This window comes from Buteo buteo, chromosome 11 (assembly GCF_964188355.1).
Source record: "Buteo buteo chromosome 11, bButBut1.hap1.1, whole genome shotgun sequence".
In the NCBI taxonomy this organism is placed as follows: Eukaryota; Metazoa; Chordata; class Aves; order Accipitriformes; family Accipitridae; genus Buteo; species Buteo buteo.
Genome location: NC_134181.1, coordinates 2685569 through 2713544, shown reverse-complemented (window position 1 = coordinate 2713544; position 27976 = coordinate 2685569). Strand labels below are relative to the sequence as shown.

The 27976-nt window shown below is 51.5% G+C and overlaps 1 protein-coding gene across 1 annotated transcript in view; it reads left to right on the top strand.

Annotated features, from left to right (window-relative positions):
• JPH3 (junctophilin 3) overlaps positions 1–27112 on the top strand; it is a 57281-nt gene extending 30169 nt beyond the window's left edge. The window contains exons 3-5 of the mRNA XM_075039879.1: positions 8282–8406; positions 13842–14761; positions 25998–27112. Of these exons, the coding sequence (XP_074895980.1) occupies positions 8282–8406; positions 13842–14761; positions 25998–26078 (1126 nt within the window). The 3' untranslated portion in view covers positions 26079–27112. The remainder of the gene's footprint in view (positions 1–8281; positions 8407–13841; positions 14762–25997) is intronic.
• Positions 27113–27976: the final 864 nt, after the last annotated feature.

Genomic DNA, 27976 nt, shown 5'->3' with positions numbered 1-27976 from the left:
TAACTCTTCCCAAACCCCGCTCCCAGTGGGTTCCTGCAGGTTTTGCATCACCACCCGTTGCTTTCCAGAAGATAACGACGCTCCCAGCATCACTGCAATTACCTCTTGGCTTCCCAAATTTATAAGAAAAGGGGAAAAACTCCATCCCCGGAGCTGGAGTTTGCTCTTGCTGCCTCCGTGTCTGATTTGGGAGAGGGGACTGCCCGGAGCTCGGCTGTGCCCTGGGAGCAGCTCCCTGCCCCACCGCTGCCCATTGCTGCCGTGTTTGAACCAGCAAAGTGCCAGGTCTGGAGTGAGGCCAAATCTGTGTCCTTTGGCCACTCAGGCTGGGACAACGGTGGGACGGTGGCATCAAAGCCATCTATTTTCCAAGGCAAAGCCCGGCTCCTGCACACGGGTCTGGGCTGACGGGCACCGAAGCACTGGGATGGGCAGGTACTGCCTGGCCACGTCGCTCACCTGCATCCTTCGTAGCTTCATTACAAGTGACAGATGGCAGGAGATGAGACTCCCTCTCCAGATGTTAATTATCTCGCGAGCTGTAAATAACATCTCAGGGTAGCTTGCGCATCGTCTCCGGTGCGAAAGACGCATCGGCTTTGCCCTTGCCGGGGGGGCGGGCAAAAAATTAAAAGGAAGGAAACCCACCAGGAGGAAAATGTACAGGTCTGCCTGGGTCTGCTTATTCTGCGTGTCCCTTGGCTGGAGAGAGATGCCGGCAGCATCCTGGCTAACGGTGGCAGATGTGCCTTTGGGTACCAGCTCCACCTAGCCCAGCCCTTCGAATTTGATGGAGTTTGACTTTCTTGTGCCAGGGCTGGCATTTTTTGTTTAGCAACAACAGGGATAAAATAAACAAATCTGAGTAGCCCCATGACCGATTTGGGATGATAGCAATAAGGCAGGGTTGTGGCATTACAGCCCTTCGGCCAGTCTCGTCCTTCTCTGACGGGAAGGATCCAGCTCAGGGTCCCGGGGGATGCTCAGGGATGGGAGACAGTCACGATGCAGCTTGCTGCCTGCTGGGGGCTGCGGTTTGGGCCATGTTTCTCCCAAGATTTTGAGGACATGCCATTTGATTGTGGCCCATCCCTGTCCCCCAAGTCACTGTGACTTTGCTCCATTACATGTTGTGAATTCAGTTCTCCAGCAAAACTCATTTTGTCTACTTAAATGCAAGGCACAAGACAGAAGGATGCAGTCTGGGATATCTTTTTCCCTTACTCAGGTTAAAAAAATAGTATTTCAGTGCAAAATGGCAAAGGACACCTTGGTGAATTCACTCTCCATTTGTAAGCTCCAAAAATATAAAGGTAGAGAAGAATCTGGCACAGGTGCCTCAGGCAACAAGCTAGATGGGAACTGGCTCCATCCCTGTTTCTATGAATTTCGGAGACCCTGTGCACAGCTGGGACATGGGCATCTCCTCTCTGCAAGGTCTCCCTGCTGGCTTGGGGACGGTTTCCCCACATAACATTACATTTCCCAGTGTAAAACCACAGGGAAACTCAGATTTGGGCTTTTGACCACAACATTTTCCACAGTTCTCTGTATTTCACTTTCTTCGGCAATAACAAACACATGCATCGAGGTATTTCTTTCAGGATTAAAGGGTTTGAGGTTTTTGGTTTGTTTTTTTTTTTTAAATTTGGAACTTTTCTCTTGAAATGTGACTTTCTGAGCAATTTTTTCAGAGCCTGCAATAACCATCCCCTCTGCCCCGTGCAATCCCAGCCATTCCCAACCCTTCCCTCTTGCTCTCTCACGGATGGGAGGTTTCCTGCTCCTTGCTCCTGGCCACTACACCGAGCTCAGGCAGGGGTGGTCCATCCTCCCATCCCAAAAATCTCCATCCGGAGCCGGGAAGTCTGGCAGCGGACGCGGGGGAAGCCAGGCTTTCTCTTTGCTATGCACAGCACCTGCTTTCTGTCTGGCTGCAAAGAGCCAGAGCAGACGTTTTTGGCTGCATTACGTCATGTCAGAGGTCACATTAGCGGCTTTTTTCTCTTGATTAAGAATTCCAGTGATGGGGGGGTGGGGGAAGAAGCAGACGGAGGAAGCGGGTAAGGCAAATATGCTTGCGATAAGCAGGTAAATGGGAATTTATACACAGATAGCTAATTGGTGTGTCTAATATTCCACCCCCTGAGTACCGGCACTGTATTACTGCCTTCACAAATCACTCAAGGCAAGCCTAGTGCAATAACAACCAAGCCAGGAGAGCTGTGAAAAGAGTCGAGCTGGAATTAAGAGTGGGTTTTATCGGGGCAATAAATGCCAGATAGGGAAAATAGCAAACAGGTTGTTAATTGCTGCCATCTCCCCACTCCCTGAAGGAAATGTCTAGACAGAGCCTGGCTCTGGGTCGCGCCTACCCCGGCCCTCGCAGTCAGGTTATTGCGTCGGTCTTTCGGGGCCAGAGAGGTGCTGGATGCGGGATGCTGAGCCCGACGAAGGCTGCCGAGCCCGAGGAAGGCTTCCGAGCCCGAAACCCATGCCAGAGGCAAAGGGAGGCAGGACAGCCGCTGCAGCTCTGCCTTCAATCAGAGATGCTCCCGCAGAGGTAGAAGCCAGACAGTCTGCAGCGGCTATTAATAATTCAGTCCCAATTTGTCCCATCTAGGAGAGCATGAAGACCAGCCAAGCCTCCCCTCCTTGCAGGCAGGGTTTGAGATTACTGGCCCGAGGAGGCAGAGCATCTTTCCGTCTCCCCATCCCTCCCCGGTGCTGGTTGCAGCTATCGATCCCACGCCGGCAGGGTTGGGAGCTGGAAAGGCTTCTCCTTCGCTGCGGGGTGCGGAGCGATCGGATAGAGCCTTGGGAGATGGTCGCATCAGTGCTCTCCCTCTCCCCTCGGCTCTGGGGTTCGGTTACCGGCATCGATCACTTGGCGACTTTTGCTTTGTGTTTCTTGGTGCGTCTCGGCTTGATGCAATTAGGGCCAGATCCTGCTCTCCGCTGTGCCGACGGGAGCGTAAAATAACCCCTGGCGAGTCAACACAGCTGAGGGGCTCGCGCTCATGCAAGCCCGGTTTTTGCACGTGGGGAGGTTGGACTGAAAAGCTCCTTTTCTTCCCCTCATCCAGCCATCCCTTCCCAGGATGAAGTGCATCCCAATGCTTCCCTGAGCCAGCCCCGCTGCAGCCACCGCTGCTTTTCAAGTGCAAAACAGGGCCGGGGTTGGAGGGAAGAGCAAAGCACCGGTCTTAAATGCCCTGCAAATGCTCCCTCTGAATTTTTCTTGAAGTATTTTCTTGCAGCTAGTGTATGTTTTAATTGAATTTTGCCATTTGAAAAATACATGAACCTCTGTAATGGAGGGAGAAAACATTCCTCCTATAGGAAGATAAAGATGCATTTAAAAAAAAAACCCAAAAGCTGCCTGATTACATATTGACCTGAGAGACAAAGTGAATCCGATGGAGCCAGCCTGGTCCCTTAGGAAAACTTGAGGCTGTTCATTATGTCCCAGGATGAGCTCACTGCCTGGTTAACTCCATCCTCGCCTCTTGTGAGTGAAGCCTTCAGCGAAGACGGCACGTGGCGGGTTTGCATGTTTTCCATGAAAATATGGACCACAGGGTTTTCTCCTTTTATATGGTAGGAGGAGTTTAAAAAGCTGCACGGAAGAAGGCTTTAATAATAGTTTCAATAATTTTCTTCTGATCTCAGCTTTTTTACTTCATTTCTAAGCGCTGGACGCTTAGATCAGTCTGTCCATCACTCCAGCCCCTCCATCTGAGCTAAGCAAATGAAAAACAAGGGGGAGAAGACAGCGAACCCCTTTGTAGTTACCAGGAGCTCGATTTTCTGAGCTCCCGTGCAAGAGGGTTGATTTGTAGGTATACAAACAAGGTAGAAAAGATTAAACCCTAAGAGTCCTGTTGAAATTGGCTCAGTACTGAGCAAAGGCTTTAGGGCTTGTTGCAATCTCCTGTGTGCTCCTGTCAAGGACCTGGGACTATCTGGAGAGCTCGGGAGAGGTTTCCATCAGCTCTCAGCATGGGATGGAGGAGGGCTGGGGTTCTCCATCCCTGCAGCAGGATCCTGACAATAAAGCAGCATTTTCATACTTCCCTGTCAAGCCTAAATCCCACTGAGGAAGGGATCCCTCGGCCAAGCTTTGAGTTCAGTGGGACATCAGAGAAGCAAGGAGCTTGCTTGCACAAGAACGGAAATCCCCCGGCAAAAGCTGCCATGTGAATTTTGGAAAACAGACCTTGTTTTCCAGAAATCTTGCCCATATGATGCTTTTTCACATTTAAACCACAAATAATGCAGATTTCCCCCTGCATCCAGCACACAGCTTCCTTGGGTCCCAGACATACTTTTGCTCAAAGAGTCTGTTAGCTATGTTTATCAAAGAAGACCCTGTTTCTCATATGGGAAGGGGAAAAAAATAGGGAACAAGGATAGCGAGTCCCTCATCTGGGTCCAGCTCACCCTTTGCACTACTACTAGGCTTAAAGAAAGTTGGATGGAGGTGAAGGACTCAGAAATGAAACAGGTTTCTTGTGGCACCGGGTGCCATCCCTGCAATTACAGGTATCGTGCTTACGACTCCCAAACAGACCCATCTCCATTCAGAAATGTTTCTGGTGGTCTGTGAACTTACTTGCTCTAATTTCCAGCCGAATTTTTAAGCAGTTTGTCCCACTTGTTCTCCTGCCAAAGCGGTGCATTAACCTAAACACCACTCAAGCCTTGCCTGGTTTTAATTTTACTTCATTTCTTCCTGAGACCATCAGGTGGCACAGGTTTTGCTGAAAGTTCACCCCTTTTTGGCTAAATGGTCCCCGAACATCAGATTTGCAGCAGAAGCTCCTTGTGCATGCAAAGCCAGGCCCGAGTCACTGTTGGCATTCCTAAAAAGCCAAGTTCTTCCTTTCAAATCAGTTTATTCCAGCTTCTTATAGATTAGCCAGAGCTGATAAACTTGGCATTATGAACCACTCACAGGTATTATCCCTTCTCCTGTCAGTCCTGGCCAAATCACAAGAGATCTGCAAAGATTTACAGAAATCTGTTCGGTTGCGATTTTTCCCTGCCTCCTGCCAGCTCTTCTTGCCAGTTTGACCACTTGCCCGGTCATCCTCCGAGAAGAGTGAGTCAGCTTGGCAAAAAATTAATAAATAAAATAATCCAAGCCAGTCTCAGTGTGGACTCTGCCCCAACCCAAACCAGACACTTGGGTTTCAAGAGCTATAAACCACCCCAACCATCACCCTTCTGGCTCTTCCCAATCCCATCCTTGCTGAAACACCCTTCCCCAGTTCAGCTCGGATGGTGATGTGCACTAAAATGGGATTTAGAGGTTATAACCGTCCTCAAAAGTCCCTCTGCGCTTGGGTGTGCTGATGTCCAGAGAGCTCCGGCCATCTCCATCACTCCGAGATGTGTCGCTCCTTCTCCCCTGCTCATCCATCAAACAACAACTTTTGTCCAGTGGGCTCGTTATGGGATGGAGGACACCACAGGAGGTAATGAAGGAGCGATGCAAGAGGATCTGTTTAATTCCTCCCACCTCTGAGCATCCCCAGCCTCCTCCTCCAGCTGTGGTGAATCCATAGGGAAGGATCCAGCCTTATTTTGAGTGGGGTTTCCAGGATGGCATCTCTGTCCGGGAAGGATTTATGGCAGCACTTACGGCAGGAGGAGAAGAGTGATTAGATCGGGCCCTGTCTATGTGTCAGGGAGAAAGACCTGCTTTACAAGGAAATAAACTCAAGCAATTAACTGGGGAATTAAGATTTAGCGCACGCTATGAGCAGCAGGCATGTATAAAAGAGACAGCTGTTAAATTTAGTATGTGACAAAGTCATGCGAACACTAACTGGATTACTTGCATTTATTTGGGAATACTTATGTATTTTATTATGCAACGTATAGATCACCATAATTCTGCTTTTCACTCCGACAGCGCCTCTCCTCCAAGCATCTTAGAGAGCATTACAAACAATTAAGCCTGCCTGCGCCTCTGCGCAGCGCTCGACGTTATATCCGCTTTGTGGGTATTGAGTATATTTTAGATCAGAGATGGCTTAATTAATATGATTGATTTTTAACTCTTTCTGGGCCAAAGGCCCTAGCTGCTGCTCTTCCTGGGCAGATCATGGAGTCCACGGGGTTGAACTAATCCAGAAGTCACCGGAGTGAGTTTTCCAGGGCTGGAAATCCCTCCATCCCCCAGGGATGGTGATTTTGACCCATTTTGATGAGAAAAGGGGAGGTGACAAATGCTGGAGAGGGGAGCATGGCTTGGGTGGTGGCTCCACGTATGCTCTTCCAGTGCAACCTCCTGCTCTGCAGACACATTTGTGTGTCCCCAGGACTCTTGGAAGTGGCAGAAGCTGCTTTTCAGCACTTCCAACCTCCTTCCCTGGCAAGAAGTGACAGATAACTGCCTCCAGTTACATCTCCGGGGAGGAGTTTAGGAAGGCAGCATGTAATCCTGCCTGCTGAGTTCGGTCCAGACACTCTCAGACGTTATTAGTCCTTTGTATCAGGCCAGTGGGGGCCAGCAGCCTGCTCTATAAATGTGCTGCAGTACGGGAGGGACAGGCCCTTCCCTGAACAGTTTCCAGTTTGAGGAGATGGCGAAGGGATAGAGGGATGGAGGATCTTCGGGACCCGATGCCCAGACCACTGAGAAGCTCCCGTGAAAGATGCCAGCCTTTTTAACAACCTGAGAGAGTCAGCATCTTAATTTTAAGCCTCAGGTAGCACCATTCTTGACACTGGGGGGGTTTAATCGGTGGGTCTGACGCCCCAGCCTTTCCCACCATCCACATTTGTGCCAAAAACGGGAGCAGTTTGTGCATCCTCTCCCAGGAGTTTGCTGCAGCTCCTGCTCAGAGCATCCCTGCTCCTCCTAAAAGAGCTGAACTGGGATACCAGGGGATGGGGCTGTAACATGCCTGTCCACTCCTCCAACCTGCATGAGTGTTGAGCAGAGTAAGCACTGGACCCAGGGTGGGTAAAAAACCATTTAAAACCAATTTTTGGTTGCATCAGTCATGGAGGACCTGCAGGACCTGCAACAGCATCACCGCAGGCCCTCCACCACCTGCAATAACTCCAGGACAACAATATCCTCTCCCTCGGCTACTCCAAAGCAGCCAATTTATATAAATAAAGCACTTACTTACTAGAGCAAAGACAACTTGTCAGCACTTGAAAACAAGCGACAGGTCAGCTCGAGGAGCAGGGACCAGGCATCTCGCCCGGGCTCAAAGAGGTGCCGGCACACAGACGCACGCACCCCCAGTTTCATATCCTCGGTTTGTGCTGCACGATGCAACGCCAGGCACATTACTAGCCCTATTTTCCATTTATAGGAGCCTGTCAGAAATGGCACTCCTCTCCGAGCAGATGTCGAAAAATTAGAGGGAATTCAGAGAGCGGCAGAAAAAAAAATGATTAAAGGAGATGGAGGGCCTGATTTTGGAGGGAAAAGAAATCAGCTGAGCTATTTATAACGCTGCCTGCACCAGGGTGGGTAGGAACAGGCATTTTTTTTTAAAGTGCCTCGATAGCTTAGCTAAGGGGAAGGGGCAAACCAGCCTCCGGAGGCTGCTCGCAGGAATGCTGCAGAGCGGCTGTATAAGAGGGTGTAAATCCTGAGCGATGGGATGAAATACCATCAAACACGAGTGTCTGGGGAATCGCTGGTAACGGGTGAGTGCAGGGGACAGTCACTCATCCAGAGTGAAAAAAAATGCCCCAATAAAGGTGCGTTAAGGGGTGTCAGAGGCAGGACCGACAGCAAGCCCCCGCTCCTACCTTTGCTCTCGGTGACAAACCGCGCTCGTATTTACATCCAGCATTTTACGCAAAATGTGTGGTGGCGGGGGTGGAAATCTTCACTTTTTCATCCAAAAGCAAATGGTTTTGGTTAAAAAAAACCCCACCGGCTTTAAATTCAGGCCTGAGGCTGACGGGAGATGCACGCAGAGGTTGCTGCAGATGTTTGCCGGGCTGGGGGTCCTCCGCAGAGGGATGCGTGATGGAGGGGACCAGCCTGCTTCGGGGTGCTGCATCCCCGGGGGAACAAAACATCTTGTCCCTATTTCCAAATCGCCTGGGTGATTTGCAGACTTGAGAAGCAGTTCGCGAATGTGTTGGCGATGTCACATCACCCGTTCCGGCGGCGGCTCCTCCGTCGCAGCCAAAGGGGCTCGGAGCAAAAGGGGTATCGTGGGGGCAAGCTGGGTTTCTGCGTGCTTTGGTCTGCAGAGGAAAGCTGCCTAACGCGGTCCTTGTCTCTCTGGTTGCCTTGCAGGACCTCTCACTCCAGGGCCAAGGCGGAGGCGGCTGTGACGGCGGCGCAGAAAGCTCAGGAGGAAGCGCGGATCGCCAGGATCACTGCCAAAGAGTTTTCGCCTTCCTTCCAGCACAGGGAAAACGGTCAGTGCGTGCCGCCGTGCCGCCCGGCCCCGCGGATGCGGCTTTGGCCCCGTGCTGCTCTCTGCCCTGCTCGGCCCTGCAGAGACCCCAAATCCCCCAAAATGAGCCCTGCGCTGAGGCTCGGTCTGTGCCCGCAGCTCCCGGTCCTCACCGGGACTCTTGGGGTGGGAAACTGCCCCGTAACACCAGTTTTTGGGGGTTTTAGCACAAGGCTCTCAATATTCAACACTTTCACCTTGTGCAGTCCTGTCAATACAGGGATCTCCTCTTTTCACACCAGAACACCCCCATTTTTAGAATTTGTAGTCCTTGATGGTTGCACTGGAAAAAAACCAACAAGAGCTCTGAAAGCAAAACGTGAACACAAATGATCCCAGAGGTGATCACTGATTTTACCCCCATGGCTTTTATGGTTCATTATTTCTTTTGAATGCTTGGCCTTGCAGAGCTGGGGCAGAGCACGTTGGTACCTAATCTTTCACTTGGGCGTGCAAATCAGTCGAGTGAGCGTGCAAAGATGTCGGGGAAATGCACATTTAAGGTTTGCCTGGTGGCTCTTCCTCCCCTCCATCGTCTTCGACGTTTCTTGCCGGTTTGTCCAAATTTTTGCTTGTTGACAAGAGGCTCGGGCTCTGCAAAGACTCAGGGAGGAGGAAGCCGAAGCGAAGCCGTGGTCGGGCAGGGGTCTGCAACCGGCAAAGGCACAGGCAGGATTTGCCCTTCGAAGGCTGCGCCTATCCGGGAGCGAGAGGGGCTGCTGTGAGTGGGAGTGGAAAGCTCCAAGTCCCTACAGCAATAATTAACATAGTAATTAATAGATGTGAATGGTTTTATTCAAAAGTTTTCCTGCACCAAATCCTCATTAGGAGGCGTCTATCATTATTTTCTCCCCCTTCAAGCTCTCTAACTGAAGATTACTCATTCGGCTTAATTGCTCCAGGGGCTGGTGCCGGTGACTCATGTCGGTGGTGCCGTTCCCCGAGGCCGGGGAAAAGGGATCATTGCATCTTTTGGACCAGCCAGCCCATGCACGAGTCCTCACTTAACCGTGGCACGGAGGCTGCAGGGGCGGCCAGGGGCATCCCACGGCTCAGCAGCGATGAGCCAGACGGGGTTTGAGGTCTGGCTCCAGCCGTGAACCTGCCCGAGCTGGGATGGGGTGCGTAGCAAAGCCACAAAATGGGCATTTCGGGGGGCAGAGCCCCTCGCAGCCGTGCCCCATGCAGCTCTCTGGAAGAAGGCACAGCCTTATTTAATCACCCCTCAGCATTTCTGCTCCTACGGTTGTCCAATTTGTATGTCGGAGATCTGAGCTTTTTCGCAGGGCTGCGTGGTCCCAGGGGCTTCTTCAGCCCTGAGATATTCCTCATCTCCATTTCCTCTTGCCAAGACTTTGCTGTTTTAAATCACCTCTTGAAAAGATATTTTTAGGTAATACATTTTTTACTAGCTTCTAGACGGGGACATGGTGCTTGACTTGTGTTGGGGCTTGTGTTTCTGGTGCTCACGTCTGGGTGGGTTGTGTGTGAGTGAAGGGCGGGGGGAAGGAGTTTCCACTTAGAGCACATTAAAAAACAAACACACCATCCAAGACGTGTCGGGAAACCTGGGAGCGCCGGCGGACCAAGTCAGGCAGATAATAGCTGCGAGCGGCCGTGCCACCCCACAGACCCCGTAACCTCAGGCCGGGGGGGCGGCTGGCTGGGGGGAGCAGCAGCAGGGACCAGACGAGCTGCCACCACACCGCACGGCGCTGCAGGGGCTGTACGTGCCCACCTTGCACAGTGCTGCAGGGGCTGCATGCCACCCTCCTTGCCCAGCATCCTGCGTGCTGGATGTGCCCCCCTTGCCCAGCATCGTGGGTGCTGGATGTGCCCCACTTTGCCCAGCATCGTGGGTACTGGATGTGCCCCACTTTGCCCAGCTTCATGCATGCTGGATATGCCCACTTTGTCCAGCATCATGCATGCTGGATATGCCCACTTTGCCCAGCTTCATGCATGCTGGATGTGCCCACTTTGCCCAGCATCGTGGGTGCTGTGTGCCACCCACCTTCACAGCAGCACAGGGGGTTTCATGCCCACCTCCACGTCAGCCCCGCGGGCATCCTGGCCCAGATCATCCCCGCAGCACAGCCCCTATTTGAGCAGACACAGTCTCCAGACTGGCAGGCACCAGCTCCCGCTCCAGCAACCCCAGACACACCGCAGCAGTGCCGCAAAGCCTTCACCTGGAAAAAGCAACAAGTATCCCTGCTCAGTAGCGTGCATCACCCTCTCCGCTGTGGTTTTCCGTCTTTGTCTGCTGGGGGGCATCTTCCACATCCCCATCACGCTCGCTGCAGGGTCAGCCCACGGTGCTGGTGAAGCGACTCCCCCAAGGTGACGATAGCATGTCAGTGGCAGAGGCAGAAGCTCGGCATCGCTCCCGAATCCCGTACGTGGGTCCTCAGGGGCATGGCAGCACCCGAGGGGCACGTGCTTGGCTTTGAAGATGCCGCGGCTGGGCACGGCTGCCTCAATCCTGCTGGAAATCCAGATTTGGTGCTCCACATCCTCCTTCACGCTCTCACAACCGTTCTTCCAGGAACATCACGTGCTCCGCAACTAATTTTAGCTCAGAATAATTGTTGCACATCCTCGGGTGTTGAAAGCCGGCAAGACGGCACCGTGCATCTGTCGAGTTCCTCCGCAAGGAAACGCCTGCGTCCCCACAGGGCTCCGGGGCTGGAGAAGCAGCCGTGGCCCAGCATCACTGGTCCCTGCTTGTCTGCAAGCCCCAGCCAGGGGCTGCAAAACTCAGGGAATTAACCCACGGAGAGGGAGAATTAGCTCAGGTCGTTGCAGGCCTGGGTGGGGAAGATTTAGGATGAGAAGGTGCTTAATAACGTGGTCCCTGGTATGGGTCTCCAGGGTGAGGATGCTGGAGCATCACTGGGTTCTCTTGCCTCCGTCGTGGGGCTCGGGGGACCGGGGGAGATTGGGGTTGGTGCTAAGGGGCAGGAGCAGCGGGTGTAGCGAGGCTGGGGATGGTTGTGTCATTGAAGATCGGCTTTGGGGTCATTGGAGCTGGTGAGAAGCTTTCCAGTACCTGCAACTCCAGCAAGAGCCCTGGAGACCTGAACTGGGGAAGCTGGGTCAGAGCCTGAGACAAACAGGGACACCCCAAGTCTTGGGCGAGCCCGCTTCAGTAGCTGGCTTTACAGCTTTCTGATATGAAGCCATTTATTCCCTCCCTGCCTCAGTTTTCCATCTGTGATATTGGAGGGTGGATGGAACGGGAACGTCTGAACAACAGCCCCAAAATCAGTCTGTATTTCCCCAGAGACAGTTTTTCTGCATGAAAAGGGAGGGGGTGAACTCCACCTTTCTCCTTCACGACAATTTCCCATCAGTACAAGGATTGCTCGGGGGCCCCAGACAAATCCCAGGAGGTTCAGTCTCCCACAGACAAACAGGGACACAGGGAATGAACTAAGACTGAATGATCTAAGTATTGTCCCAAAATGCAAACAGAATTTTCCGTGGCAAATAATACAAAAAAATTGACAGTCATTAGAGGGCAATTTCCCATCTAGAAGGAAATTTCCAAGCAGCCTTGTTACTATTTACCACTCCTGCAAGTGCTTTGATGGGGACATCCATCCCCACGCTCCCGGCATTCCCCGCATGTATCCAGACCACGGCGCGGTGGGACGCGGGTACGGCTGCGGGCGAAGGCACATCCCGGCGGCAGCAGCTCCCCAAGAAGATGCGAGAGAGAAAATTACTCAGCAGAAGTAGAGAGATTAGAGCAGGCGCTTCAGAGCATTTATTTTTAAACCATGGTAAGAAATTGAGTTCTTCCTTTCTGAGACTCATTTCTTGTCTAGCCATAGCAATTGCAATTAGATGCGTTTCAGGGGCATTAGGCAGTTAATATATTTATCAAATTATTCACGTAATTTAGCATGGCTTTAGCTGGGAACAACTATGCCTTGAGAGGGTAAAATGAGAATTAACCACTATTAGCTTGCACCCCCTTGAAATAATTTGGTGTTTCATCAATGCTTGGTAAGTTGCAGTTTTTTCTAAATGTCCGGCGAAGCGACGTGTTTCTTGCCAGCAGGTCACCTCCAGCAGAAGACACTCAGCCGCTCTTGCAGTCCCTGTCCCCAAGAAGACAGTGTCTGGGGTGTGCTCTGGGCTCAAAGGGAGTGAAGTGCATTCAGCACAATGGAATTAGGATGCTGGTGTATATTGTACTCGCGTAGCCCTGAGCACGCAGCCTTGCTCCTGCCTAAATATGTGCTCTCCACCTCATCCAGCAAGCGGGGCTGAGCGGAGAAACATCTGTGTCCTCCTTGTCTGTACGGGGCAGGAAAGCTGCTCGATGTATGGTTTGTGGGTTTTTTTTCTTAATGGGAGGCTTGCACGTCTGCCCAGATGAGACCGTCTCCCTGGGAAAACCTCGAGATGAGATTCCCCTTCTGCACCTCGCAGCTGCAAAGCCGATGTGTTTCCCATCCAGGGAGAGGTGTGAAGGCTGTCGGCAGTGAGCCGGGCACGGGGTGATCCCAGCAGCGCCCAGGGCACGGGGTGAGCCGTGGGCTACCGCCGGCTGCATCTCAGATTTCCCCTCTTGTGCCAGCAAACTGGGTTTGGAGCTGACGGAAAAAGGTGGCCAGATGGATGCCCCCAAAAAAAGGTCAATGGACGGGGACATAACCCCCTTAGCGGGGTTAGACTGACTGCATGCACAGAGCAGGAATGGTGCCGTGGAGCAACGCAGGCTGCTTTTGAGTGGGGCTGCTTGCTCTGCATCCCCGCGACCTGCCAGGGAACGCAGGGCTGGAGGCAGAGCGCAGGCAGGACCTGAGCAGCTCCGCATCATGAGTGGCTTCCCCACATCGCAACTATTGCAAGTCCTTTTACTTGTAGTACATACACACGGTCTGCCACGCGTGTCCCCAAGCAGGGGCGGCCAGAACTGCGGGTGCTAAAGGAGCAGCCGCCCTTGAGCCTGTTTGAATCAGCTGGAAATGAGAGCCATGGTGGTGCCGGGGGGGTTCTAAAAGGATTGGTAGCCCTTGGGGTAGCAGCAGTGGAGAAACACAAGCTTAGTGCAGAATGTCTCTGTCTTGACAATGCGGGGAGCTGATGCCAAACCGTTTCCCGTGCCGGGCTGCAGCCACTTGCACCGGGCTGCTCTGCGGATGCTGGGGTTGATAGCAGGTTTGGTGTAAAACCAGCGATGCCTTTTCTCTCGATCTAGTAGCAGAAGCCGTTTATTGTCCTACGCTGCTGCTGTCCTGCTCTTGCCCCGCGGTCCCCCTGCCGTCCAACACTCTCAGCCCTATTCTTTCCCGTGAAAAACCTGGTGGGCGCCCGCAGAATAGAAATAATCCTGTTGCATTTCTCTCCCTCTCTCTTTTCTCTTAACGACCACACAAAAAGGGCTCGAATGCCAGAGACCGAAGCGCCAGAACTCGAGCGATGACATTGAGGTCCTCTCCACCGGGACACCTCTCCAACAAGAGAGTCCGGAGCTGTACCGCAAAGGGACCACCCCGTCCGACCTGACTCCCGATGACAGCCCGCTGCAGAGCTTCCCTGCCAGTCCCTCCTCCACGCCGCCCCTGGGTCCTTCCTGCAGGAACAAGAGCGCTCACTTCTCCAGGCAGGTCTCGGTGGACGAAGAGAGGGGTGGGGAGATCCAGATGTTGCTGGAGGGACGCGGCGGGGATTACTTGCGACCCAACAGCTGGAGCGAAGAGAAGGTCGGTGGGACTCGCGGCGTGAGAAGCGGGACGCTGCGCAGCGGTCAGCTGGGGTCAGCCTCCGTCCCTGAAGACTACAGAGGTCGGAGCGGAGGACACAAACATTCGGCCTCCAACCACAAGCAAAGAGAGAGGTGGACAGATTCCCCAGCCACGGTTTCATGGACTTCCCACCACAGGTCCCACAACCACAGCTCAGGGAGCTCCAAACTGCTTGAGCTAGACGAGGAGAAGATGAGCAATTACGAGATGGAGATGAAGCCCCTCATGAGGATGGATTCTTATATGCAAGAGATTCACACCCAAAAAAGACACTATAGCAAAGGGGGACCCTGCAGGAGCATGGCTGACGACCACCGCGGGGAAGAGCGGGGCTTCGGGGTTCAGAGACTGAGGTCTAAGTCCCAGAACAAAGAGAATTTCAGGCCAGCTTCCTCTGCCGAGCCCACAGTGCAGAAACTGGAAAACCTGAGATTCGGGGACAAAGCTGAACCTCGGCTACTAAGGTGGGACTTAACCTTCTCCCCGCCACAGAAATCCTTACCTGTTGCACTAGAATCCGAAGAGGACAATGGGGATGCGCTCAAATCCAGTACGGTAAGTAGGCGAAATTGTGGGTTGAAATCTGGCCGAGGAACCCGGTGCAGAGCCGTTGTGGTCCTGCAGCGGAGCGGAAAGGAAGGTCACTCTGCCGGCAGAGCTGACCCCTGAATTACCGTGGGTTTGTGCCTTGAATCCCCCCTCCTCCCTTCTCCCAACCTGCATAATAGCGTGTGATGGAAGTTGGTGTGGGCTTTTCTCCGCAGACTGTCTTGGTGGGAATAGCAGTTTTTTCACCGGAGGATGTGAGCAGCAAGTTTGAGTTTGTTTTGCAACCCAGCCCCGGGGCCAGCAATAACAATACATTATTATTAATAATACATTATTGCTGGGATTTTGAGCATTCACCTGGTGGAAAAGCCACAGGAGTAGGCGAGGTGTTGGTGACGCTTCCTTGCGGTTCTGTTATGGCAACAGAACGTCACGCTGGCCCGAGAACGTGGTGGGACCCCATTGCAACATCAGTGCTTAAATCCTGGTAGCTGGGCATTGCGTCAACCCACGGTGGCTCTCCGTCACCCTGCCGCTATGTGACGGCACTGTCTGTTGAAGCAATGGCCTTGTCACCGCATTGTACTGGAGACCTGACCCAGGTGGAGGAGGGAATCGTGGTCATGGAGCAAAGGGATTGCATTCCTGAGCTGGCCGCTGCTCAGGTTTCCCTGTACTGATCTGCACGATGCGATACAGCTCAGGGTTTTTTTTGCGGTGTGGATGCTGCTGAGCCAGGAGGGGGTACGAGCCCCTCAGTGGGGGGGATGCAATGCAAAAGGGTCTCAGCAAACTGCAGACAAGAGGATGCAATACCCGGGAAGGGAAAGCAAAAGGCAAGTACAGCAAGGGTAGTGGGCTAGCCAGGGGCTTAGCAGATCAGGGTCATATAGCAGATTACAGCCAAACATCAGTCAATATTACTATGAGGAGCACAAGCACGCTTTCTAAGCAGGACCATAGCTTGTGGGACTTGGAGGATAACCACTCGTGAGACATCCAGTCCCGGGCTCCTCGTTTTGGGAGAGACAAGGATGCGTTGGGCATTACCAACAGGCTGCTGGGAAGAGACAGAGGTGTTCAGGCTAGAGAAGAGGAGAAAGAGCGATCTTCAAACACATAAAACAGGTGCTGCAAAGTGGAAGGGAATCATCTGTTCTTGATGAACACAATTAATGGGCTTAAATTCAAGCATTAGAGGCAGTGGTTAGCCATTAGCCATTACTAGTGAGTTGAGGGCTGGAATAAATTGCCTGGAGAGGCCGTGGTGGCTGGGAGGGAGGAGGTGGTCTGAGACCCAGTTGGACATCTGCAGCTCGGATCAAACTTGGACAGAGCTGAACCTGCCCTGGGAGAAGGCTGAGCTGTGTGATTTTCGGGTCCTTTCCAGCCCTGGTTTTTGATGATTCCCAGACTTATCATTGAGATCAGCTTCCCCACTTGTTCTCCCTGTTGGTTTGGCATTGCTAGGAGAGGTGATGGGGGTCTGGTGGGAGCGGTGGGGAAGCCACCACCACTCCAGATTGCCCCTTGGCGACTCAGTGCCAAACACAGGGCAGGGCTGGAGGGGTCCCGTGCTGCTGGGTGTCCCACAGCCAGGCCAGACCTACGCAGGAGAAACAGAAAATCTGTAACTCCCAGGTGGTGACATTGCAGGGTCTGGCAGAAGAAAGGAGCTAAATCTCCCTGTCAAGGTAGCAGAAGATGATGCTTGGTTGTTTGAGAGGCAGGGATCATGAAACTGAAATGACATTTGTCAGTCATGCCCAAAGTTCGGGTTAGAGGCATCATGCTCTGTAACGTATGATTACTGTCACTGTACCTACAGCATCCCCGCTCCTCTGGCAGAGCGAAGGGGTCGGCACCTGCAGCCAAGGGACGAGAGGAACGGGTGGGAGAGAGGAGGGAGCGATGGCATCTGCAGCCCATGAGCAGCCGGGATGCGGGAAGGACTAACCTACAGATCTGCCACAGCTTCCCTGCTGTGGCTGTAGATAAATCACCCCCCCACACACACACATACAGCCCTGTAGCTTTCTGGCTTCCTATTCATCTTGCAAGCTTCGGCGCAGGCTCGAAAGCACCCACACAGCATTAAAGAAGAGCTGAACACAGGGTGTTTGCCAGTGGACTGCACCGTAGGATGCGTCTTGCCAGTCCAGAAAAAAAAAAAATGAGCTCCAAGGAAGGCAGCCCTGAGCACACTCCACTGAGCAAACGACCGTCGCCCAGGCCAGCCCGGGCTGTCCTTACCTGCTAGCACAGATGCTTGTGAAGCACTAGAGAAATGACAGGCAGCATTAGGAGCCTGTCAGGCTTTCAGAGGGGAAAAGCAGCGGCAGTAATTGCACGGACGTCAACCCTGTTGAAGTCTGTGGGACTCCCAGATGGTCCAGCACCTTCCATAACGTGACCTCGTGCGGCAGCAGGGAGTTGGGAGAGCCACGGGTCCCAAAGGAGGAATGAAACCACCATTTCTCCTCGCTGAGAGCCAGGTCTTCCTCGGGGACATCGCTGGCACAGGCAGTCCCGCTGTCTTTCCCCAGCCAGCCCAAGTCAGACACGCTGCCGAGGCTCCCACCTCCCAGGCAAACCCAGCCTGCACGCTGGAGCCATCACACCGAAACCTCCCGCCCGGGGAGGAGGGCTTGAGCTGCAACACCGGAGGTAAACAGCCACTAATGCAACATACCATTAATGGCTATTTTGAGTGAATCCCAGGCACTAACGAAGGTGCATGGAAAGGCGCACAGAGAAGCCATTAGGATGCACATCATACTTTTTAAGTGCTGTCGCTGTGAAGCAGCATGTTCAGTTTTCTCACATTCATAACCGAGGGTGGAACAGATGGCGAAGGTTTGGGAGGAAGCTAATGTAATACAGAGGAAGAGATAATATGTGGATTTAAATAACCTACAATGCCAGCAACAATTTGTTCTAGCAAGAATTGCACTGCGCTAGCAGGGTTTTGTTCCAGTGGCCTGGCGGGGAGGGGGGTGGTCGGAGAGGGGGAGAAGGAGGTGTAGGAGAAGAACGGGAGGTGCAGTGATTTGTGTTCCAACCTCCTGCCTAATGCCGTGACTTTGCCTGCACCTCCCATCAAGGATCTCAAAGCATTTCAAACTTCGGTGAGCGTAGCGAGTCCCTGAGGAAGAGGAGGGAAAGGCTAAGGGGGAAGGATTTAGCCCACGGTCCCCACATCCACCTCCCTCTGTGCCCGCTCGTGACACGGGACGCTCGCATGCTCAGTCCTGCGGGAAAAAAAACCGACAGCATCCCGCTCATGCTCCAGATCTTTTCACACGGAATGAAGGCTCCCCAACTTCCCCACAGCCCCGTTTCTCATGCTAGCCTGAAATACCCCTCCTCTTCCGACTCCCAGCAGCTCGCCTCCAGCGTGCAGGCGAACCGCAGCTCCCGGCAAGGGCCGGCTGTGCGCACGCGTGTGCGTGCACGCGTATGTGCCCACGCCGTTTCAGCTTGCATGACAGCCTGCTTCCCTGTGATCCACAGCACTGCCATCTGTGAAGCTGCTCACTGAAAAGGGCATTTCTCATCTCCCAGACAGCTGGGCTGTTTCACAAAGGTGCCTGCCAATGAACGGGAAGGATGCTCTTAGCTGAGGAGGGCTATTTTTGCCCTACCTGGAGCATCCCTGCGCAGAACTGCGGTCACCCTCACAGGTTAGCTTGTTTTAGAAATAATCTGCCATAAATCAGCTCTGTACACGCCATCAATGAGCCCGGTGGGTTTGCTCTGCGTTGGAGTGTCGGCTCCAGCTTCAAGAGCAAGCACACCTCTGGCAGTGCTTGCGGGAACGGGATGGGGATGCAGGTCTTGCAAAAATGCAGTCTTAAAATTATCACTTCTCTCCCCACACCTCTTGATTTCTGTCTTAGAAATGAGGCTGGAACAGCTGCCGGGGGGGTCCCTTGGTGCCCAGCCTCTTGCCATGTGTGCCCAGGTGGGGATGCAGACCTCTGCAGAGGAGTCAGATGTATAGGTTGCTGTATGAGCTACAGGAACTTTGTTCTTCTCATTCATTTTTCACCAGTCCCTTAAAAAGAGGCTCCCAGAACCGCCCTTCATTGGGGCTGCACGTTAGTAATTGAAAGTTGCTCTTATAAAGGTCATTTCTTGAGGCCACCGCTCAATAACATTGATGAAATTCACTGCTGCTTGGTGTTCGCTATCAGGGGACTTTGGAGTTTCAGGGTCATCAAGCCGGCACTACAGTCATACAAACCCTTTAAAATTACATTTAAAGCCACCTGATCTCTCCGTGTCTCTGTGTGCACTGACCCCTGCACGCACAGAACAAACTCACATCAATTGTCATCGTTCGGTCAGATGAAAACGGAAACCAATGCGCCAGGACCAGTGTCGGTGTTGTCGGATTAAGGGACTTATATGAACGTCATCATCCTTTCTGGCCTTAAAGGCCCATGAGACGCAAAGCTCAAGCCTGTGCCTGAATGCTTCACAGGTTCCTAGAGCCTTTGAGAAGATCTAAAATGGGAAAGGAAAAAAGGAAGCATTGAGACACTGGAAAGGTAAAGAGGCTTTCTAAAATGCCAGCAACCCTTTTATCCATCAGCACAAAACACATCATATTTTTAGGGTTAGGGAAAAAAAAAAAAGAATATCTCTCCTTTTCTGCAGGTGCTGAACATCTGCAGCTTCTAAAAGGGAAAAGAAGTGTTTTAGGCACAGAGGTCCTCAGCATGCCTGCGAGAAGGGCCAGTATTCAGGCACGAACGGAGCCTGATTCATCTGCCTGTCCTCATTTAGCAGGAGCAATCACGGACATTTAGATGAAGACTTCTAGGGACATGTTGTAGTTTCACTAAAGGCACCCTGGAGATGCGAGTAGGCTCGAGACTTGGCCCTTTAAAATCCCCTTGTCTCATCTCATCGAGAAAGCCCGACGGTAGGGCAGCAGCCAAAAAAAAACCCACCCCAGCCACCCCTGACATTTTCTTCCATTGTCACATGCTGTCGGATAAAATCTCAGTGCTCTCAGCTGTTTGCTAACGGTACTGCTTCTTAGTGCAAACAAAGCAGGGAAAACGGTTGCAGCAAATGGAGTTTGCAAGGCATCTGCTGGGTTGGGGATCTCGGAGAGACCCCCTTTGTCACCTCCAGGTACCCGCCGGGGAGGCGGGGAGGGATTCCAGCAGCTGCAGCATCTTCCCCGCTCGCTTTCTGTGCAAGGGGCGTTATTTTCCATCAAGATATTCTGAGCAGGTTTCGTTGTCGCTGGGGAAAGCGAGGAGGAGGCAGCCAATCTGCAAATCAGCGCAGGGCTCTGCTGGAGCGTGCCGTGCAGCCGGAGAGGGAGGGTACCCGGGCAGGGGGGCTCAGCCCGGGCTTTGATGGAGCAAGGTGGCATCTCGCCCCAGAAAGGGTACCTCCCTGCCGATGCGGGCGACGGATGCTCCCTTTTCCAGCAGCTGTGGGGTTATTCTTGAAGGGATTGACCTCGAGGTGGAGCATTTCCTTCAGAAAAGTTAGGCACCTTTAGCCCTAAAGAGTGTAAAATGAGATAAAAGTAACAGCTGGCGGTTTCCTCTGTCCCGAACGGGCACCCACTGTTTGAATTTTGAAGCTTCACCTGCATCTCGGTCGGGGCTCGATGCCGCACACAGAGATGCTCCCGTCTATCTGCCCGTGGACCAGTCTGCTGGCAAAGGGGCCTGGGGACTTTGCTGTGGTTAGCCTCCTTGGGACTAAACCCTGTGGTCCTCTCAGTCTTCCCACTTCAGGTTTTCCCCTTTGGTTTTTTTTTCCCCTTGTTTTTTTTTTCCCCATCGGGAGCCTTCCCCAGGCCTCCTAACACAGGCATGTCTGCGTTTTCCTTATTTCTCTCATTTCAACCAAACAGGTTGAAACCCCAATCCCAAATGGCCGTGGCACGTACACATGTCCGTACAACTACAAGCTATAATTCCATGGGAATAAGGAGGAGGATCAGTCCTGCAGACACCCGCTTGCCGTCACACCTCTAGGGATGAGCCAGGTCTGAGCATTGCTGCAGGGGTTGCAGCGTGCACGGGAAGAGCCGTCACATGCGCAAAGCAAACTGTTTGGGGGATGTCTCTCTTTAAAACAAATAATAATCAGAAACCATTCTTCCTGTAATCTCTTTCATGTATAGACATCGCAGGCATTACTCATAACAACACGAGGTAAATAACGTTCAGAGAGAAATGTGATGTTTAACTTGACAGGGTCCTTTTAAACCCTTTTAATCTCAGGGGCCCTTTGATGTACCTGAAGACAGCACCTCGCTGACTTTGCTTCTGTCATCCAGGATTCATTTTAGGGTTTTGGGCCCAGCTCCACATCTTCTAGCTTTGAAATGTTGGGGTGAAATGCCAGCTTTTGACCACACGAGAACCAATAATCTTAAAAACATACATACAGTGCCAAACATACAGCTCAACCCAGCTACGCAGGCACCTGTACTGAGAGGACTGAACCAGAGGTGACAAAACAGTGCATTAAGAGACACCATCTCGGGATAAATCCTCACGTTCACTTTAGCCACCTTTTTCTGCAGAAGCAGGTTTTCCATACCACCCAACTCAGTTGCACGCTGGTATCAAGCGCCCGTTCCTCTTACACGGGCACATTCAGCATCTCCTGGGCTCCCTTCCTCGAGTCACGGGAGATGCTGTAATAACGCTGGAGAAAGCAAAGTGAATCCCTTATGTTTCTTTTGCTAAATGCTCCTTAACCGTTTCACAACAGCCTGTTCCTGGCAATTATGTGACAATTCAGCACAAATGTCACGGAGCTGCTAAGTTTTCAGCACTTTCCGCAATGCTGAGGCTGGAAAACAATGCATATATATTTTTTGCTGATCCAAGTCCTTAGTAATTACACTTAATAGATCCCAGAGGGATTCCTAGGTAACCTTCACTATGGTTTCCATGGCAGAGAGGCAGAGCTTGTACCTTGCGATAACAGATAATAATGGATTGTTAATGCTTAAATTAATTATGCTACAATTGTGTTTGTAAACCAGCTGTCCCTTGTATTCCCAGTAAGACTCCTGAGTTGCTACACAACAGTTAAAGGATAAAACCAAACAGGACAGAGGGGTAGAAATGGTGGTGCTCGGCTGCAGCCACCATCAGAGCTGGTGGGTGCCCAAAAACCACAGACTGGAAGAAACCTTCACTCATTACTTCTACAGCTACGATTGCTATTGTTACTCCTGTGCCGTAACAAGAGTTTATTCACATTTTAGTGTTTCCGTGGGTTTGGGTCTATGTTCCAGCTCTCTAAACTTTGGAGGAAACCTTAAAAGTCCTTGGAGACTATCCCTGTTGATACAGAAGGACCCTTTCGCCTAGCTGGTACTGGTGTACGTTGCCCATCCTTGGCAGATGTTTTCCTCCTCCTGTGAAGGAGTCCAGGGATCTTAATATAAAAAATAAAAATAAAAAATCCCAGCCCAAGAGCTGCCTTGTTTTGCTGATGAAATTTGCCATCACCCAGTGTGCTGGATGATGCTCAGGCACACCAGAGCTTGATTTAATTCTTCCTTTCCTGGAGCCAGGCTGGTAACCATTCTGGGTGGAATTCATCTCACGTCACTTGGTCTACAGACAGCCTAGATGGTTAGCGCAGACTAGATGTCTAACATTTAGACAGCTAAAATTGGGTGAAAGGACGCTGCCAACTGGCATCTGCTTCCCAGTAAAGCAGGTTCTGGACTTGCGGGCACTGTGCTGGGAGGCAGCACGGCGTTTCGCAGCGGAGCCCCGTCTCCTGAATGACAGGCAGGGTAGTTTAAACAAATCTCTGCAGTTCCTGACGGCCTGCTTTAGCACTACTATTTCAGGGCGAAAGAGAGTGTTGTAGCTTTTTTTTTAAAAAAAAAAAGATAAAAAAGAAAAGCTTTGCAGGTTGCTTGCTGTCTTTGACACACAAACCCCAGGCTCAGAAAATCAGCTCGACCTCTGGCTTTGTAGCACCCCAGAGCCTGCAATACTGCTGGCCTCGGGGATTTCTTTGGGCTTCTCTAAGTCTCAAGGAGGCCAAAGATGAGATAAAGCACCACCAAAGTATTAAAGCAATATGCAAAGTTGCAAATCAAGGGCTATGCCTCTTCTTTCTAGAAGTGGGTGGCTCACGTTGGAGGGCTAGCATGTGGCGTGAAGAAAAGCTGCTAGTTCTAAAATGCTGGCTGTAGCTGCAGTAAAAGGGAGTTCACTGACCTATTGCCAGGCTGGGCTCAGCAAAACATCTCTTCCAAAGCACAAACCCAGCAGTGATTCATCTTCTGCCTGGGCACCGAGCAGGAGTCGCTTCTTAGGAAGAGATGACACATATCCCAGGACATCCTTGCCATCAAAGGGGAGAAGGGCAAGCGTTTCCTCTGAGCAGAGGTTAAGGCACAAAGACCTTACAAGTTAGAAATAAGCCAGACATAAGCATTTAGAAGTGCAGCAGGATTCATAATTGGAGCTAAAACAGAAGCTTCAGAGTCGCAAAGCTGCTTATCCACCAGCTGCCACAGGCAGGACTCCAGCCCCTGCCAAGATACGCCGGCGTCTCACCGGGGGGAGCAGCCGTACCTGCGACTGCTGCGTGGAGAGCCCTTGTTGGAGTTAGCACGGGGAAGAGGGTGTTAAGAAGAGGGAACTGTAAAAAGGAAGCAGAATTTGGAGGTTGTCAGACAGTCGGATTTGAGCTGTTCAGTTTGCAGAGACCCCCTCCCCTCCCTGATCATCCTATTTCTGGGATGCTTTTGCTGGCAAATGTGGAAGACCCCGCATATGTGGTGGCAAAGCAAGCATTTTCTCTTGCCTGAATATTGAAGAGGGGATGCAGGATGCAAATAGGCGCAGACTGAACCAGGGAGCTGAGCAAAACATTCATGCATGGGAATCCAGTTGCTGCCGATGTAAGTGCACGGTGCTTAGTTTGTTGACTCCCCCCATTTTTCTAGGTGAGGGCATGACTTTGATGTCCTGGTGTATAAATGAAGGGTGTGCTCCCTGCCTTGGACACCATCCCCTCAGCATCCTCTGAACACATGTACCGAAGTGTTGCGATGTCGGTCCGTCCAACCCAAAGTGTCCGTGTTTGCGAGGGTAAAGCTCAAAACAGCAGGGAATTAAGAAGCAGCCAGTCCTGCTCCGTGCCTTTTGTCAGGGAGGAGAAAGCAGCCTCCAGATTATCTTGGGCTCCCGTCAGCTGGTATACAACTTTATTTCCTTCATGGTGTTGAAACGATCTAGGAGTCTGAGCAGCGCAGGGGCAGAAATGCTCGCCGCTTCTTTGGCGAGGGAAATCAAACGGCGAGTGGACCAAGGCTAATGGAAGTGCGAGAGAGAGCAGTTGAGTCCTCCCCTGGCTGCGAGGTGGAGGGAACCAAATGCATTTTGTGTCTCTGTGGTGCCCTGCCAACAGAAACAATGACAGTGATAATCACTCGCAATCTGTTATTATATTAACACGAGCTCAAAAATCATAAAACCCAATAATCTTCCGAAATGAAGCTAAACCCCCCCAAATGTAAATAACACACCGCAACGCAGTCCTTGGCAGCGGCAGGGCCGGGGAGGGGGGGGAGGAGTGGCAACAGGGGGGTGGTTTCTGCCTTTGAAAGGCTTTGCGTGGTGCAGGCGGAGAGATTTGCTGGAAGCAGTCAGGCGTGGATACCTGGCTGCCAGGAGAGGCTCTCCGCAATCCCTCCATTTGGTTGGCTTCCTTTGACCCTGTTGCTAAGCTACAAATATGCCTTTCCAGCAAGATCCAGCATCCTCGCTCCCACCCACTCCCAAATGCGAACTGAATCAGCCTGCTCAGAAGAGAAACAATCTCTGGCCAGCAAGGAGCTTTTTCTTTTTTTTTTTTTTTATTGCTTTTCTTCCCAGCAGCTCGGCAGAGCGGTACAAGGACTTGCTTAGAAAGGGCACCCACCCCTGCCCCATGCCAACCCAACAGCTTTGTTACGAGGACAGGAGCGTAGAGAAAAAGCATTTGTACCATTCCAGGCGATTAAAGCTGGCACGGCTCCGTTGCAGCAAGAATAGACGAGGATACCAGCTACTCCGGGAAATAGCTACCACCTACCTGCACACACGCTTGCTCACCCTGATGCCAGCCACATTAACACTTTAGGACAGCAAATGTTTTATGGCAGGGACGAGGTGGCAGGGTGGATGTTTTTCTGACCGGTGTTCTGCAGAACGATGCGTTGGAGGCTTGTCTGCAGTCCTGACGTTGAGTGGTCTTCTTCCCATCATTCCTGGGATGCTAATAGGGTCCAACAGCCCCAACCTCATCAGCTCCAACACGAGTTGTGCGGGCTGCCTTTATGCTCGGTGGAAAGTAGTGGATGCTTCTGGGGAGCGCTTCAATCCAGCCTACGGTGGGTGTCTGACACGGGCCAGCTGCGAAGTGAGTTGCTGCAGTGGTTTCCACATAGTCCCCAGAGCTTAATTTGGTCCATATAAACCTCAGGAAAGGTTATTAGAGCTTTCCCAAAATGTTGCCTTAACACAGACCACCGTATGCTGGCCTGACTTTTGCTGTTATCGGGATAACTGTACAAGCAATCATGTTTATTGGGAAATCTCATTTGAAGACTCCTCCAAACCATCCCCAAACAACTATATGATCCAATACAATCTTACACACACACACACACCCCCCCCTTTTCTTTGACCACCCTGGCTAAGCAACTGATTTTAGTTACTCTTTTAAGGCCAGATTTCCTATATACACGACATGGTGGAGTCCATGTGCAACTGCTGTCTTAATCGGTGGGTCCGGCGGGTGTGCGTCCAGGTCTTTGCTTGGCAGACGCTGGGTCTGGGGCTCGCATTGGGACTTACATGCCATTTGTATCTGCTTTTGCAGAATCGGAGGGCTGCCTTAGGAGGACATTGTGCTTAGACGAAAGAGCTAGGGGTGACCTGTTTATTGTCACAGGGACGGAGGCAATAGATCTGGGTTTAGTCCCTGCTTCTGCTGTTTGCTCACCTCTAAGGGGGAGATCTTTATTCACGCCTTCCTCACTACGGCAGCAGCCTGCAAAAATTCAGTGAGGGTTACCAAGAGCTCTGGGATCGTTTGCTGGAGGGTGTAAATCAGCTCATCTGCAGCCCTGCCCGCCTGGCGATATCCCAGACCCAGCGCAGTGCCCGACCCCTGCTACAAGGCAACCTTAGACAGACTTTCAATGCGCGTTCTAACTCCTCTCCTTCTCTTTCTCTTCCAGGGCTCGGCTCCCATCCTGGTAGTCATGGTGATCTTACTAAATATTGGAGTCGCCATTTTGTTTATTAACTTTTTCATCTAATTCAAGACTGTCTTGTTTGCAAAAATAACAGTTACATGTATGAATGGGGGAAAAAAAAACCCAAACAACAACAAAAAGGGAAAAATCATAACTCGAACTGTCCTATGACAATTTCCAAGTCTTTTCACAGAAGAACAACAAACGATTGAGTCTCACTCACAGTTTGCCTTTTTTCCTGGGTAATGTTTTTTGGATTTTAGCCAAAATTCTTTGCTTGTATAACACTATGCTGTGTGGCATGGCAAAATGCTATCAACACTCTGCCCCCCCAACACTGGAAAGGATGAGAAGGAATCCCAACAAAATAAAACCTCATTTCCCTTCCCCTCACCCTCCAAAAATATATTCATAACAACAGTAATGAACCCCAAAATGGAGACTAGATGAGAGGACCATGGGGAGAGTTTGTCTGAAGTATGTACAGGTCCTGGGATGCTCCAGGCCGAGTTTCCCAGGGAAAATCCACAACAGCTTTAATGATAAAGTAAATGGGAGAGAAAAGCAAAATCAGGCTTTTCTTCCTTCTCCCTTCACAAATGGAGAAACGTTGCTGTAAGAAGGAGGAGAAGGAGCACGAGGAAGGCATGAACCCTGTCTAAGACGTGAAAGATGGGAGAAGGGCAACGGGACCCATTTTGTTATTCGTTTTTAAAACAAAGCAGCAATTGGTGTTTTGCTAAATTTCTTGGGGCAGGGGGGGAAATAGGAAACACAAGGTGTGAGCAGCAGCCCCACCACCCTCCTGCCTTCACTCCTCCTCCCCAGGCTGCTCCCCACCCATGGCAAGGCTGGAAAACCACCCAGTGCTACTTTTAATTCACAGACAATTTCTCCTGGGTAAAAATGTGTACCCGGATTCCCCCAAAAAACTTGCAGGCACCTTCAGCAACATGAATCGAATAGCTGCTGGTCATCGTGCCGTGCTCGCCAACACACGATGAGCAGCGTTACTTGGGCATCCCATCCCAAACATGTGCATGGACAGAGATGCCAGGGAGCAGACTGGTGGGGAGGGATCGGGCAGAGAGGGCTCAACTCTGATCCACTTAGGATAACAATAAAACAAACTAAAGCAAAATAAGATAAAACTGTTTTTCAAAGGCATCTGGGGAGGAGTACTGGAGCATGTCCCAGAGAGGAGGGAGAGGGTGGTGGGTTTGTCTCTTACATCTTGCTGTGGACTGTTTCAGACATCATGCTTGGGCTCTGAGCATGTAGTATTTTGCACTTTGTAATGCAGGATGTATATTCCAGCTTCCAACATGTCCCTGTAAAAAAAAAAAAAAAAAAAAAGAAAAAAAAAAGAAAAACAAAAAACCAAACATCATTGGCAATGGCAGCCTCTAAGGATGTATTCTTTTCTTTTTTTTTTTCTATGTCACTTAATTTGTTCGTTTATACCATCTTTGTAATATGCCTGCCTTGATTTTCTCCCCTCCCCTGTCCCCACTGATAATATGCATACTCATTAAAGATGCCGTATCCCTGTTCTAAGCTGTTATGGTCCCAATCACAAGAGTGTGGTCTTAGCTCAATTGCTTGGAAATGGCCGACATCCCCTCGCTTTTCAAAAATGACTGTACTGTTTCCTCCCCTCCCCATGCCGTCTTTCCCCGCCGTGGAGATCGGCTTTGCCGGTGATCCACCAGCACCAGGTACGGTTCAAATGGTTTGTTTGGGATTTGGTACATTCAGGGACCAAATTCCACCCTCAGTTCTACCCACTGCAGCTCCGTTCAACAGGAGAAGGGATGCAAGTGTGGCAGCAACCCGAGGGTGGGATGAAACCCATACACAGATATATTTGGGGGCGGGGGGGGGGGGGGGGGGGAGGAGGGAAAAAAAAATCTTCCTCAACATTTCACATCCAGAGTTGTTGGGTACAGCCCTGACTTGTG